The following is a 15,304-nucleotide window of genomic DNA, read 5'->3' as shown; positions in this document are numbered from 1 at the left end:
ATGTGTTTAGGTCTGATCCAGGATCACTGTTTAACTACATTAGGATCATCTGAATATATTTAGATCTGACCACGGATCAGTGTTTAAATGGAGTGGGATCAGTAGGTTGTCAGTAGGTTGTGCTAGGTCAGAATGTTATTTTAACTGTAGTACAATGTTATTTTAACTGAAGTAGGATGCAGTAGAATGTTATTTTAAATGTAGTTGGATGTTGTTATAACTGGAGCATGACTTATTTTAACTGTAGTAGAATGATATTTTAACTGTAGTAGAATGATATTTTAACTGCAGTAGAATGATATTTTAACTGTAGTAGAATGATATTTTAACTGTAGTAGAATGATATTTTAACTGCAGTATAATGATATTTTAACTGTAGTAGAATGATATTTTAACTGTAGCAGAATGATATTTTAACTGCAGTATAATGATATTTTAAGTGTAGTAGGATCTTATTTGAACTCTAGCAAGATGTTATTCTAAGACCAGTAGGATGTGTTCCTCAGTGGATTCATGTGTTTTGGTTTGAGTTTGAAAATGTCCTTGACATCATTTTTGTATTCTGGCCAGGACTCTGGCCTGTCTTGTCCAGGACTCTCTTTTAAAAGAGATTCTTAATCTCAATGAGACTTCTCCTGGTTGAATAAAGGTTAAATCAAATAAATAAAAAATTCAAACACTATTATTGTTCTGCTGGTAACCAGATGTGATTATATGATAATTTAGATGGTCATGTCTGGTCTATTTAGGTTGCCCTACTCAAAGCTTGTTTATGGAAATTAAATTATTCTTTTGTTTGCGCTCTGCTGTTGATGATGTTTGTTATCCATAGACCAACGTATGTTGTTCATTTGGGGAATAAGTACAAATATCTTTTGCCATTCCTTTCAATTTATCAATGTATGAATTAATACCTTTCTGCAAATAATGCAAGCAAACTCAACCAGGCTCATTGGATAATTAGTCTGGCTGTTTTTTTCATGCTGTTCAACGTTGGAATAGTACAATAGTGATAATTGTATTTGATTGTGCTGTACATTTTTCATAAAAATGTTTATTTGCATCCACTTATGCCTGATTGTAGGATCAGTGAAAGTGTTTAACTGCAGTAGATCTGTGTTTTGGTTTCCCCAGCATCTCATGAATACAGAAGGCATTTTAATGGCCACCAGTCTAATCTACTAATTACCTGATGACACCTGTCTGTCATCTTGTCATCCTACCTGCCTGTCTGTCTGTGCTACGTCTTTCTCTCAAGCTAATACTTAAGGAAATGATGAATGAAGACAAAGGGACCCGGGTCGCATTACTGCCAAAGCTGCGAGCGATATTGAAAGGGCATGTCTGTTTCTCCACAGCCATTGTGGACAGGAGTCACACTGGCCCACAGTTTTGGCCCGGTCCACCTGTGTAATTCGAAACACATGATTTTCTGTACGGTTACAACAGTCGGGAACAATCCAGATCTCGATCAGTGTAAATAGGAGTGCATTGTAAGGAGCCTGAGAAATTCTTCGGATATTTGAATGAGACGTAATATCGTGGTTCAAAAGTCATGCTGTCTCCTGTAGTTTGTTCTGTATTTTCTATAACAAAAAATGAATTGTATTTGGAAATAAAGAACATTCTCTCTACATATAATATGAATACTTTAATCATGTTGGCTCTGCATTTTTGTACTTTAGTCCAACCCTAATCAAGAGCACACAGAATACAAATAGAACTGGAAATTGTATAGTCATATATTGTTAAAATGTTTGGATGAGGATCACTGCAAAGGGAAATGTAATGTACGTTAGACATTGTCAAGTGCTTCTGCGGTATTGTTCGGACACAACACAGTTTGGTACTGGGAGATTTATTTTAGTCAAATACCCAAGGGATATATATACATATATATTTTTTCTTCAATTACAGAGTTTGATAGAAGCAGATCTACACAATAGCACTTGAAGAAAATCTTCAAATAAATACATATTGACATTATTTCACAGGTTGCAAGTTATATTTCAATCAACCATGTTGAACCTACATTGGTTGCAATTTATTATTTATCTATTAACGACTTATTTCTTTCATAATGTAGATGCATATATTGTATAAATACAATATATATTTTGTCAATGGCATAGTTTTAACATTTCTGTGACAACGTCACAGAAATGTCTATTGACGCTATTGACGCTAACACCATTACAAGGATACAAGGCACAGTGGTACGCAACATGGTACTGGAGTTTTCCGGAAAGGTGATTTCAGTCCGGCAATATTATTTCTTGATTGTAAAGTTTGACAAAAGATGCTAAAAATACCAATGGAAACTTTGCCTGAAATACTGGACCTGACTAGGGGTACCTCGGACCAGTTGGTATCAAAATGTTTTGCCCACAAAGATCTAGTTTGAATATACAATCAATTGTAAAGTCAGCTTTATTACTTCTGTTTTTTTTGCAAGTTTCTTTTTGGCGAGTTTTCCTTCAGATGACAATGGACCTGAGCAGACGGAAACACGTCACGACGTCTCTGGGAATCGGAGGGGGAATCTCGTTGCCGTCCAGACGCAGGTAGCGCAGTTTGGGAGCGCTCGCGTAAGCATAGTCTTCCAACGCTTCGGCTGACACTGGGCAGATGTCGGAGCCATTCACACCTGGAAATGTCAAGAAATAAGAGGCAATTTTATTTCCCAACCCCAAAATTTCCCCATTGGATCAATAAAGTACAATCTATTTTTATTTGACCAACCTAAAAAAGGATGCCAACCAACTATGATTGGTATCAATAGAGAAAGTGAATCTACCAAAGACAATATCAGTTGGGTTCTTAAAACATGTCAACGGGTCACATCAAACTAATAAAGAATAACCAGATGAATCCCAGTCTGTCCAAAATCGATATGTGTCGGACACCGGATATATGGGAAAAACATGGGACGGATATGGGACAAATCTGAAGACCCCCAAAACGTTTGACTACCATACGCACTCTTGATCTGGTTGTGGTCCAGGTGCAGGTGCTCCAGGCCGGCGGAGATGAAGGGCACCTCGGTCAGCTGGTTGTGGGACAGCTGCAGCTCCAGGAGGCTGGACAGGTTGAAGACGTCCCTGGGAACCCCGCCGGTGCTCAGCTTGTTGCCGTTGAGCCTGAGGAACGCCACCTTGGGGAGGCCCTTGAAGTACTCAGAGGGGATCCCCTGGATGTTGTTTCCGTCCAGGAACAGCTGCGTAGTGCTGGGGGGCAGCCCCGTCGGCATGCTGCTCAGCTGGTTCTTGGCCAGGTTCATCTGCACCAGGCCGCCGAGCCCCTTGAGGCTCACCTCCGTCACGGCGTCGTCCAGCAGCTTGTTCCCCTGGAGGTCCAGCAGGCTGAGCCGGTCCATCCCCGAGAAGACCCCTGCCGGGATCTTGGAGATGCGGTTGCTGGAGAGCTGGAGCTGCTCCAGACTGGACGGCAGGCCGACCGGCACGGATGTCAGCAGGTTGTCGCCCATGTAGAGCTGCAGGAGCTGTGGCATGGCCTCCAGAGCCCCCTCTGCCATGCCTTCGTCGGTGATCCGGTTGTGGTTGACGTTGAGCCAGCGGAGTTGCGTGGCGTTGCTCAAGGCCTCCTTGGAGAGGGACTCGATGAGGTTGTTCTGCAGGTAGAGGTACAGCGTGTGCGGCGGGATGTTGGGGATCTGCTTGAGCTCTCTGTTGTCGCAGTAGACGCTGCTGGGGAAGTTGCGCGGGCAGTGGCATTCGCGAGGGCAAGCCTTGATCTGGGCCAGGTAGTCCTCGTAGGTCACGTCCTGACCGAGAGCTGCTCCGAGGAGACAGAAGGCAGAGAAAACGCCCAAGAGGAGAGACATGGTTCTGTTCGACCTATGAGGGAATCACATGGACATAGATATAATGTTAGCTGATGGAGGAATGGCTAAAGAACCGTTGAAAACATGGATAGGAAAGACTTTAGTGAGGGCCTTCAGCTCTCTGAGGGAAAGAGGTCAGGTCAGGTATTTGGATCGCCAAGCTATTGTAGGACTTTGACGGAATACAATTACATTGCATTGACTTGTATACTTTCCATTCGCATGCCTATGTGTGCATGTTATAGGTCAAGAGTACGATGATGGCCTTGACTTCAATATCCAGACCAAGACTATGTAATAGAATGGATGAAGCTAGGACAAACAGCAGGGAATTCTAGTTCAAAAACCTTATTGTTCAAGTTTTCTACATTAAAATGTGATACAAAAAGGGCCAAAATTTGCAAATACCCAATCTTTCTATCCGATTGAATGTTCATCTGCGATGCAAAAAAATCTAAACTTGAATCCGCAATGGAGCCATTGCAGTTTCCCCAGCTTTCTCTGCCCTGTGAGCGATAGGTTAGCCTCTTTAGGACCGGAGACAGCTTGGGCCAACTTAAATGGCATTAAGATTTGGCTGGATAGCCAGTTTCTTGATGAGGTCGCTCAAAGTGGACAGAGTTAGGTTTTAAAGCTATGTCAATCGTTCAACCTGAAGAGGAATTCTGTGGCATTGAGGTCGAGGTTTTCTTGAAATGTTTGATCAAGTTTAATTCATGCATTTCATTTTTTATATAGTATAACTGTTAATACAAATTCCAATATACACATTTTATGAACAAAAAACTTGCACACTAAGATGTGATTTTGCACACACACACACTTACATACAAACATACATACATACATACATACATACATACATACATACATACATACATACATACATACATACATACATACATACATACATACATACATACATACATACATACATACATACATACACAAACAGCTATGCGGTTGGGCTTTCAAAAATAATGCGTGACTCAACCACACACAACTTCTTGGCACTACAGAGAATCCTGCATTTCTTCACTGAAAGCCTTGAAGATGAGATCAACAACTAATGAGGAAGTGAAAGTGAATCAGGTAACAAGTTGTTTGGACAAAGTATTAAACAGCCAAGCGCAAGCGTTTGACATGATGGAACGATGGAAGAACAACCCAGTCAACTGTGCTCTCCCTCCTCCTCCTCTGGTCACACAAACTCTTCTTAGCTACCATCTGGAGCCAGTTTACATCCTGGCTCCTGCTTTATATTTGTCTGGAAGCCATTTTTAACTGAACCAGCCTTTCCGTGGAGGAGCACTGCATCAAAGGGCCCGGAACACACCTGTTCCTAGAGGTCCCCCCTCATTTTTCAAACTGCGCGAGGTTGTGAGCTTGTAACCCTTAATCACTTTAATGTACTAGGTTGACACAGGGAAAACACAGAAATGCAACGGACAGTCTCAGTGTTGTGTCGACGAAAGCATTATTGGTGCAAATGTGGTCTTAGACAATAACAATCGTCTCCATGTGGTATTCTGATTTTTTCTTTCAAAAGCAAACAGTTATTTTCCCGCCCTTAAATTAAGTCGGATAACAAAATCAGAGGAATTTCGGGTCCCATGGAATATGAACGTAGCGCCAACCTTAATGTCGTCCCACTTACCTTGTACTCAGATGCATTGCTTCTTGTCTCTCTCGCCTTCTCTCAGTCAGCTCAGCTCCTAGCGCACCTGTATTTGTACCTTTGCCGTCTCCATTCACTTGGTGCTCTCCCCACCCCAGTGATGACAAGAACAAATACCTTCTCCACCAATCAGATGTCTTCGAGATCAGAGGTCATAATCCTGGGTTTTTGACAACACTTAAAACCGTCTTACTGCTTCAGACCTGGCCTAATTAAAACAGGCTGCGCTAATGCCCACGGATGAGGTCGGCACATGTTCCGTCCTCCAACACATGGTCAGCGAATCCCTCTCTGCCCTCTGAGTTTCTGCCGCTCATCAAGAGGTCAGTTCTGATTCAAAATGAATGTGTTTCGATGCAGCGGCTGGCATGTTTCCTTTTTAAAGAGAAGCCCATCCTCTCTGCAGTCTCTCACTTTGGCCTGACTTAAACAATCCAACAGGGCTGTTTTTGTGGCAGATATTTTAATTACTATTTACAATATCCTCAGGGGGGAGAACCGTTTCATTGGCTGACAGAAGCGGCTCCCATGTTTCAAGCTTACGTGCTGGAGATCATTGCAGTTTTGCAATACTGGTAACAACAATAACAACAATAATGCTATAATGAAGATGTACACCGTATGGATATGCACAATGCATACCAACAGAGCAGGGACCATAAAAACAAACCCTGCTCATTTAAAATGATATGGTGGTGCCTTTACACCCCTGACTCATCACCTTTCCATTGACTTTGGATGGACTTGTGTAAACAGTGCCAAGCAGGTAATGATGTGCATAGCACTGTCGTCAGAAAGGGTGGTGTTTATGGCATAGAGGAGAATACATTGAAGGCGTAAATCAACAAGCCTTTGTAGTGGATGCTGTGTTGTTAAGGTTTTGAAACGTACCAGACATGAGGCTGCAGGTTTTCAGACCGTTCTTTCGTCCAATGGAGACTGCAGAGCTCAGGGGATAATCCCAGTTAAGTCGTTTGGGTGTGAGGATAGGTAACCAGGCAGGCAGCGTGAGAAGTTTGGCCTGATGCTGCTGGTGACTGGTGGTGGACTGTGAATGTCAAACTCTGATGCATTGGGCTAAGAACACACCTCTGTGCTTCCACAAGGTAGCCAAAAGGTTGCAGAGAAGGACCAAAAGCTATAGTAAAGTACATTGAATGCGTAATCAAACACGACTCTTGAGTGTTGCGTAACAACGGTGTAGCAGTTGTAGATGAACACCTGAAGGCTTCCACTTTCAAAGGAATGGCGGTTTCAGCTGGTGATTCAACGCACATGCTTTGGGTTTTGCAGCGTGATATGGTGAGGCCAAAATCGTTTGAGTCACCAAAACCAATGCATTCCACATGTGTAACTTTGAGAAGAAGACTAAGATTAAATAAATCATGAAATCAATCAAATAAGATAAACAGCTTTTGATTTACAAAATACACAAAATAATAACATAAAAATTAGCTCTAAGCATTTTCAACACTTAGAAACAGAAGTTGATATCCCAGTCCTTAATCAAAGTCAAAGAGCACATTCCATCCGACCAGATGTTAGTACTATTAAAAAAGTTAATTTGCAAATTCTGTCCAACCACAGGATTTGAAAAACAACAATTCAAAATAGGATTGTGTATAGATTACCCGATCCTGCTGCGGACGTGTTCGACTTGCAAGGAACCAGGTGTTCTTTTGGCAACCAGCTCTGTCTTTTTTGGTTTGTTTCTTAGATGACACTATTTTTCGTCAGTATGACTCCCTAAGCTCTGGAAAGTTGTGTCCCTTGAAATCCAAGGAGACAGCACTTGTCGTGGAAGAAAAGATAAGTGTGTGCTGGGATGTCCTTTTTGGCCGGCTCCTGCCGGGCCGGCTCCACCACCCTAACCCCACCCCAGCCCCAACCCCTTCTTGACTTACTTCTTGTTCTTCTGTTTTTTCCTCTCCTTGTGTAAGACGTGAAGTCATGGTTGTGATGGGGTCTGGCGGGGGTAATTCAATCCACAGGTGTATGGAAGTTATGGGACTTGACCCCATCATGGGGGAAGGTCAGGCCCCCCTACACCCCTCTCCCTCGGGTTAGTACGAGGGGATTCAGGTCACGGCCTATTTTTATAGCTTATTTCAAACAAACACACAAACGTGCACGCGTGTGTGCTTGAAACACACTAAACCATCTTTATCTGACTGTCAGGTGTGTGTGGGTCGGAAATACCTGTATGTGTGTGCCTGTGTGTGTGTTTGTGCCTTGGACCTGTGCTCATGCACATGTGAGTGTGTGTGTGTGTGTGCATATACACACACGTGTGTGTGCGTGCGCTGGTGTTTACGTGCTTGCATGCTACACATTACCACCAGTAAAGTAGATGTTTCCACTACCCCTCACACAAAGCCTGCTCAGCCTGCTTTACTTGACACAAAACACACAGCTGGCCACCACGTTTCATTGCTTTTTTCCCCTCTCCAATCAAATCCACATATTGAAATCACATTTGTCCCACATTCTTTGTAGTTCAATGGCCTCTTTCACTCAATCCGTAATATTACTTTCTCGTTTCACCATTTCCCCTTGTCATCCAAAACGACACATGGCCGCTAAAGTGACACATGGCCGCACCTCTGAGTCTCGTCTCTGCTCCTCGGTTGAGCTGTGGGAACCCCGAGGAGTTATGAAGGAGCATACTGTCTCGACGGACGCAGCAAACCTCTTTGGTTTCAAATAATGGAGGAATCCCTCAGGGAGGAAATGGGTCTGATTTGGGATTAGTATAAAGACGTGTACATCGCTCGTGTAGAAGCGGTAAAGGGGAAATTGGTGTTTCAAATCTTTCTCTGAAACTGTTTTACTGGAAATGTATATGCTTCAAGAACAACTCTCCATGTAGCGTAGTCGATAGTGACCAAATATACTCTGTTTTGACACAAGGCTATCAAATGAATAGCCACATTCACAAATTGACCACATGTCTTATGACCTCTACACAACTGTGTGTTATTATGGTCTGGCAACCTCTGAGCAAGAGCGCTATTAATGCTAGTGGGCTAATCATCTGCCCCCATTCCCTCTGAATGGTGTCTGCTTTGGGAGGCGTTTGAGTCAAGGTAGGAATACCTGCACAATGTACACGTCAGTAGGGCCTAGGACTCTTGTAACTTCTCTGCCACTGCCCAGGAATCACTGTTCTAAAACAAAACAGAATTGACGTGTGATGTGTTAGCCTCAAGACCATTGGTTGTAAAGCGTGTGGACTAATAGCCTGTATTGGCATCATTGTCAGCCTGTAGTTGAACCACTTTATTTGCAGCGAAACGATTTGAGGAAAAAAAATTCAATATTCTGCCAAACCCTACAACCCTGGGATCCCCTGAAGGAAAACTTATCCTTGGCTGCCCCCAAATGCACATTTTAGACGTGATAAAGTGGTTCTTTCTTACAGTATGTCCACAAACAGAAAGGAAAGGAAAGGAGGAGCGAGAACCAAGCTCTCTTTGTTCTTAAACATGACACTTCTATTTATACTTCTATATATTTCTTACAATATGGGCAACTCTGCTCATTTCACTCAAACTGACAAGGGAGTATGGGGATGTTGAAATCAGTTATTTTCTCTTTCTTTTTTATTTTTTTTATTAAACATAATAACACAATGACACAAATATCTACAGACATGTACGAGAACAATAACAACAGACATTTGACAGGACACAACAAGGGATGGGGGAAGGGTGCAAGGATGACACCTTAAGATACATAGACATTACTTTGAACAGAAATATGATAGTGACTATTAATTCTCCAGCATAGAAGCTGCGCGCTCCATGCACATCAAGTCCTTATATCCCCTAAGCCATGTTTCCTTACTAAAGCAATCCGTTTTGCGCTCCTTCCAATTTAGAAGGATGAGTCTTTTTGTGGCCAAACAGCCCAATGTCCAGCTCTGGACAGCAGCCCTCCCCACAACATTTTCTGGCTTAAGGCCCAGTAAGCATATGTTGGGACCAACTGGAATGTTTACATCTAAAGACTCTGACGAAAATGATATTACATCCAACCAGAGTGTTTTAACAGCTGGGCATTCCCATAGCAGGTGTAATAATGTGCCTCGTTTGCCACACTCATGCCAGCATAGAGCTTGATTTTTTTTGTCCATCTTGGCTTGTGTGACAGGGGTGATGTATGCCCTATTAAAAATTTTGAATTGTATGATTCGTAGTCTCACACATTTCGAGGAGTACAAAGCCGAATTCCAAACAGATTTCCATTCAGACGCAGACAAAGAAATATTGAAAGTTATTTTCTCTTTCAATAAGCCGGTATAATTGAGGGTCTAGTTTGGTGCTAGGAGGTACAAGGCTAACGATGAAGCCGATTTGTTGTCATCGTGCCAAGAGGCTAGCTTAGTCCAGAGACAACTTTAAAGTACATCAATCATTCCTGTTTGGCTAGCTGACTGGTTTGGTTAATCATTTCATGATAATTCAATGGGCTCAGTCCTCATAAGTCATGTCTGTAGATTAGCAAACTTTGGTTATGAGTTACAGATCGAGATCAATGATTTTTGCATGTGGTGGTGACATCAGCTGCAGCTTGTTGAATTTTTGTGGATCAGCATATAAGTACTGTACTATAAGTGCTATCCTGTTGTGAACAGTTAAGTGCATTCATGTTATAAGGTTCAGTCAGGGTTAGCTGCCATTTGGTTAATGTCAACCCTTCTGTTCTGTCTGACTGTTAGTTAACAATTGTGTTATTTTTTCGTTAAAGTCAGAGGTATTTGAGTGTTGACAGTTGCAGTGAGTTCAGTGTCGCAGCATATTATGCGTATTTATCTTGTATCTTTTTTTGTAAAAATGATCATATGTACATTATTCCTTTACCTATGCCCTAAAATGTATGACTGATTAATGGCAGGGATTTGTTTTGGTCTTAGTAAGCTATTTTATTAATAATAATATTGGCTGATTTTAGGCTTTTAAATTTGTATTCCCCACAAAACAGTCAAAAACAGCAACATGTGTTTTGTCAGTGTGCTTAAAAATCCGATCCCAATCAATGTATGTTGGAAATTTTATTCAGTTTATTTCACTGCATCATTTATACTCATAGTAAATTCACCAGCAGTTACTGAGTCAAACCAAACAAAAATGTATGAACTGTAAAAAAATAACATGAAAATACCAAACAGTGAAATGATGTTAATTTGCTAATAATATTGCTATGTCATGTCGGTTTCAGTATATGGCAATGTCATCCAATTGTAGATACATTGCTCAGGACTATCAGGCATCCAACATGTCACACAAACAAGGTAACAATGCAAGCATTGTAACTGCAAAAGCGGGAGTTTATTATCATAAAGGTGGAATGCATGCAAATAATGCAAACTAATACAAATGAGCAAAAGGCATAATATGGTTCAGATATTATGTGATTATGTGTAAATATTTGCTCCAAATTATCCTGAACACCCTTATTGTCTGAAGTGTTTCACATGGAGCTTATATTTAAGTCATTAACATTTTTTATTCTAAATATCAGTGTTTTTTTACTGCGGATAATACAGTTTTAAATAATCAAGTTATTGATTATTTAATGTTATTGTAGATAGGATATTCACAAGTACTTTCCATTTATAGTCCTCACTGTTATGAATTGCAAGAGGGTGTCACCAATAATATAATAAAGATTAACTTGTGATTTTAAACAAACTTACTTAACTATTGAACTTGCAAATATCACTAAATTCAAAGCTAGGAAAGATTAAAATATCTGTTTCATAAAGCCTGAACACCATCAGTTGCAGACACTGAGTTTTTAGGCCGCAAAAAAAATTGACATTTGGATTCATGATATAAAAAAAAGGATTTTTATAAAATGCCAGTCACTATATTTCTCCTATTTGTCATTATAAGCCTTATCTGTAGTACATCACAGACTACATTACTCCCTACCTGCAGGTATTTTACACAACAAGGTATCTAGGGTTGCTACATTAAAAGCATTATGCTAAACATGGGAACACACAAGACAGACAACACATTGTATGATAAAACGATAAATACAGACTGCTTATTTCAGCCACTGCATAATCCATTCTATCTGTATACATCTAGGTATACTTAAGACAAAATGTGCACATTTGGAATGTTTGAAGTGTGTTTTCTTTTTGGTGGAATGTCTTGAAGTAACCTATTCATCTAATTCTTTAAAAAAATGTTTTTAAACTTGAATTGTGTATATTTTTTGACGGTTATCACTTTTAGGCATAGCGATTCCTTAGGAAGCTGAATATAAGGGTTTACCTCATTATAATCAGTTTAAAGTTCAGTTCCTTACACAACCTCTATTAATGAAACCATTGGAAACCATTGGAAGCAAATGTTCTCAAACCCCCCCCCCCCCCCCAGGGGCCCTGTTGTCTGAGCTCTTTTGACGTTTCATTTTAATGGCGGGCATGGACCGATCTCGAGGTCTTTAGCTGTTTTCGTTGAACAAGATTTCTGAGGCCTCGCGCAGGCAGTTGACCGACTCAATCGGCATGCTGGCCTGTGTGAGGTTGTTGCCGTCCAGACGCAGGTGCTTCAGGTGGGAGTAGTTGATAGGCCCCACGTACTTGCAGAAGCTCATGAGGTCGAACTCTACAGAAAGGAAACACAGACAAATGCATCGTATTGTTACTGACCCAAAAAAGGGACAACCGATTGCTCTACCTGTCAATCCATTTCCAACTCGATTAGAACCGCAAAATGTCGTCCCAACATGCAATTCAAGAGACAACGGTACTCTATCACCATGTCTTGACACAACAGCAAAACCACAAAAGCATTGGATGAGAAGTTATGTCCTTACTGCTGATCTCGTTGGCCTGGAGGTACAGCTGCTGTAGCTGCTCATTGATCTCGGGGATGGACTGCAGCTTGTTGAAGGACAGATCCAGCTCGACCAGGGTGGAGACGTTGAACACTCCGGCGGGGATGCCCGAGTCCACCAGCTTGTTGTGGGAGATCCTCAGGTACTTCAGCGCCGGCAGCTTGTTGAGGTAGCCGCCGGCCACGCTGTCGATGTCGTTGTAGTCGGCGTACAGGATCTCCAGCGAGTTGGGGATGCCTGTGGGTAGCTTCTTCAGCTTGTTGTGGCTCACGTCCAGCGACAGCAGCCTCTTGGCGCCCTTGAAGGCGCCCGACACGGCCTCGGAGGTCAGCTCGTTGTGCTGCAGGTTCACCGAGGTCAGGTTCTCCTTGTTGTTGAGCTGGCCGGACGGGAACTTGGTGAGCTTGTTGTTCATGATCTTGAGCTCCTCCAGCGCCTTGGAGGAGGGGATGATGGGCTCCGTCAACTGGTTGTCGCTGAGGTACAGCTTCTCCAGGGCACTCAGCTTGTCGATGGTGCCCTTGGCCACCTTGCTGTTGGTGAGCAGGTTGTTGTCCATGATCAGCCAGCGGAGCTCGGCGGTCACGTTGTCCAACACGCCCGCCTTGATCTCGTCGATCTGGTTGTTCTGCAGGTACAGGTACTTGATGCCCGTGGGAACCACGGGGAAGCTCTTTAGCTTGCGGCTGTCACAGTACATGGCTGTGGGGAAGCCGATGGGGCAGTCGCACTCAACGTGGCAGTTTGGTCCGGACGGCCCCAGCATGTTGACGGGCCGGTAGTCGTAATCGTCGTACTGGCACAAGGCCACACTCAGCAGCACGGCCAGTAGCAAGGGCACACGGAGAGAAGACATGGCCTCTAGGGGGATGGTGGAATCGGTGAGCAAGAGAGGGGTGGGAGTGGGAGACAGAGCAGAAAAACAAGCTTGTTACCATTGAAGGCGTCCATGGGAAAATGAATAAATTCACGTTGTTTAAATGTGATCAAACGTTGGATGTACACTCGTTTTTTGAGTTTCAAAACAGTTCAATTGCTCGATGATAAAATAGTTAGACGAGCAACAAAAAAACAACGTAGGTAGACACATCATCGTCAACCACAGCTGAAATACTGTCCTCCACCTCACACAGACACACAAACACACACCCACACACATACACAAACATACACACACACACACACACACACATGCACAGTCGAACTAGCCACTCCATTGACCTCTCCCCCAGACCAAACTGGAAAAAACTGCTTCGTACAAAAGGGAACCAAATATTTTGTACTATATATGGAATTTCTGTGGCATGGCGTGCATTCAACTCAGATACACGATGAACCTTCATGCGCACCCCATCCCTCACTTCATGAACCTGATAAAAATGTAGAGCATGAGTTAGCAATTACCCTGGTAATTCACAACAGATGTGTCAAGCATTTTTGTTCTGTTAAAGAATTGGCAGAGGAAATCAACTGGAGCCCTTTGTCAGCAAAGCATCTGGCAAACTCAAAGGCTTATATTACTCACTTTGCAAGCACTTTCAACCAAAGCTACAACACTTTATCATGCAAATATGCGCTATATTGTGGAGCCTTGCAGAAATGAGACTGGATCTTAGGGCCAACTTGCAAAGCTTCACAGATCCCAGACTCATGCAAAATATTCCCATGCAAAAACAAAAACAAGCACAGAAGACATACCCATCTACAAGTGTTGCTACAAAAAACCTATCACGCATGCGACTGCGATTATCTACGGTTATTTTCCAAATCGGCAGGTTCAAGCATGCCTTTGCAATCTGTCTCAGTTGCTGTTCAGGGTTCCTGCTGCTGTCTGTCCCCTGGCAGAACCAGCGAACACGGACACCCCTGCATACCCATCCCTGCCCTGAGACCCTCGACAGAGGCAGTGGCCAACGAATACATCCTCCTCCCACACTATGACCCAGGATGCCCAACCAAACAGCGAAATAATCCAGATGAATAATCAAACAGGAAATCCCAAATCCTCCCCAACATGCGCAGGCTTACCTGAGGTCGACGCTCCTTATGCTTGGAGGAGATGGAGGGCCGGTAGGTAGTGTGGTGTTCAAACAGTAGGCAGTCTCTGGAGGAAAGGAGAGGGAGCGAAAGAGAGAAGGGGAGGAGAGAGAAGGAGAGAGAGAGAGAGGGAAGGGGAGGCAGATGGAGAGACATAGACAGAAAGAGAGAGAGAAGGAGAAAAGGGGGGTAGTGAGAATTGGAGGGGAGGTTTTTCCGTGCAGCCTAAATCCTCATCATCACTTACCGTAAGTTGAAGATGTCTTGGACAAGAATGAGAAATGTCAGATCCTGGGGTGGTGGTGTGGCAGGCCAGGGACAGGTGCAGTGTTGCACTCTGGGAAATTGGAAATCTGTCCCTGTTAGTGGACATGACAAGAGTCCGCTACGTCTATAAAGGCTTGACAGCCTTTATAGACTACCACTGACCACCTCACAACTCTACCTTATTCCCCACAAACATTCCTCCCTCTTATGTAAACGCACCTAAACAACCATGGTGATTCACGACCACAATCACCAAAACAACTGAAAGGCTTCTGCTTGTCGAAAGAGGCAAAACGCTGAAAAATCTGATGAGTACGTGGAAAACGTTGAAACAATATCTGCACTCTTTTTATTGTGGCCCCCAGATGCTGCAGTTATTATGCGGAGAGCTGTTTGGCGTACAAAATGAGGCCTTGGAAAGTTTGACGAAAACGATTCAGCAACGGAGCCAGGGAAAAGTTGCATAACACCCCAGGCTCGCTCACTCTTCTTCCTCTTTGTATTCTCTATACTTCAATCTTCTTCTCTCTTTCTTTTTTCTTCCCCTCCTTATCCCTTCTGCCAGCACAAAAGGAATGGAAAATTAACGGATGCATGTCCAATGCATCCCATATGTCGGCACA

The 15,304-nt window shown here is 42.9% G+C and overlaps 2 protein-coding genes across 5 annotated transcripts; both read right to left on the bottom strand.

Annotated features, from left to right (window-relative positions):
• Positions 1–1,842: 1,842 nt before the first annotated feature.
• kera (keratocan) lies at positions 1,843–7,389 on the bottom strand. 2 transcript variants are annotated; one of them, XM_030341350.1, is made up of 3 exons: positions 7,154–7,389; positions 2,983–3,857; positions 1,843–2,647 (listed from the first exon to the last, which is right to left on the bottom strand). In XM_030341350.1, exons 2-3 carry the CDS (start codon positions 3,842–3,844, stop codon positions 2,478–2,480), a joined length of 1,032 nt encoding a protein of 343 aa, XP_030197210.1. In that variant the 5' UTR covers positions 3,845–3,857; positions 7,154–7,389; the 3' UTR covers positions 1,843–2,477. The 2 variants fall into 2 exon arrangements, with proteins under 2 accessions (XP_030197210.1, XP_030197209.1); XM_030341349.1 differs by lacking the exon at positions 7,154–7,389 and adding an exon at positions 5,502–6,892.
• Positions 7,390–10,556: 3,167 nt separating this feature from the next.
• lum (lumican) lies at positions 10,557–15,304 on the bottom strand. 3 transcript variants are annotated; one of them, XM_030341353.1, is made up of 4 exons: positions 14,662–15,304; positions 14,406–14,481; positions 12,357–13,238; positions 10,557–12,145 (listed from the first exon to the last, which is right to left on the bottom strand). In XM_030341353.1, the coding sequence occupies exons 3-4, from the start codon at positions 13,231–13,233 to the stop codon at positions 11,982–11,984; spliced, it is 1,041 nt and encodes a 346-aa protein (XP_030197213.1). In that variant the 5' UTR covers positions 13,234–13,238; positions 14,406–14,481; positions 14,662–15,304; the 3' UTR covers positions 10,557–11,981. The 3 variants fall into 3 exon arrangements, with proteins under 3 accessions (XP_030197213.1, XP_030197214.1, XP_030197212.1); XM_030341354.1 differs by lacking the exon at positions 14,662–15,304 and having other exon boundaries at positions 14,406–14,561; XM_030341352.1 differs by lacking the exons at positions 14,406–14,481; positions 14,662–15,304 and adding an exon at positions 14,076–14,100.

Source organism: Gadus morhua, chromosome 19, assembly GCF_902167405.1.
Source record: "Gadus morhua chromosome 19, gadMor3.0, whole genome shotgun sequence".
Taxonomy (NCBI): Eukaryota; Metazoa; Chordata; class Actinopteri; order Gadiformes; family Gadidae; genus Gadus; species Gadus morhua.
The sequence above is the reverse complement of the archived record's forward strand: the minus strand, read 5'-3'. Positions and strand labels throughout refer to the sequence as shown.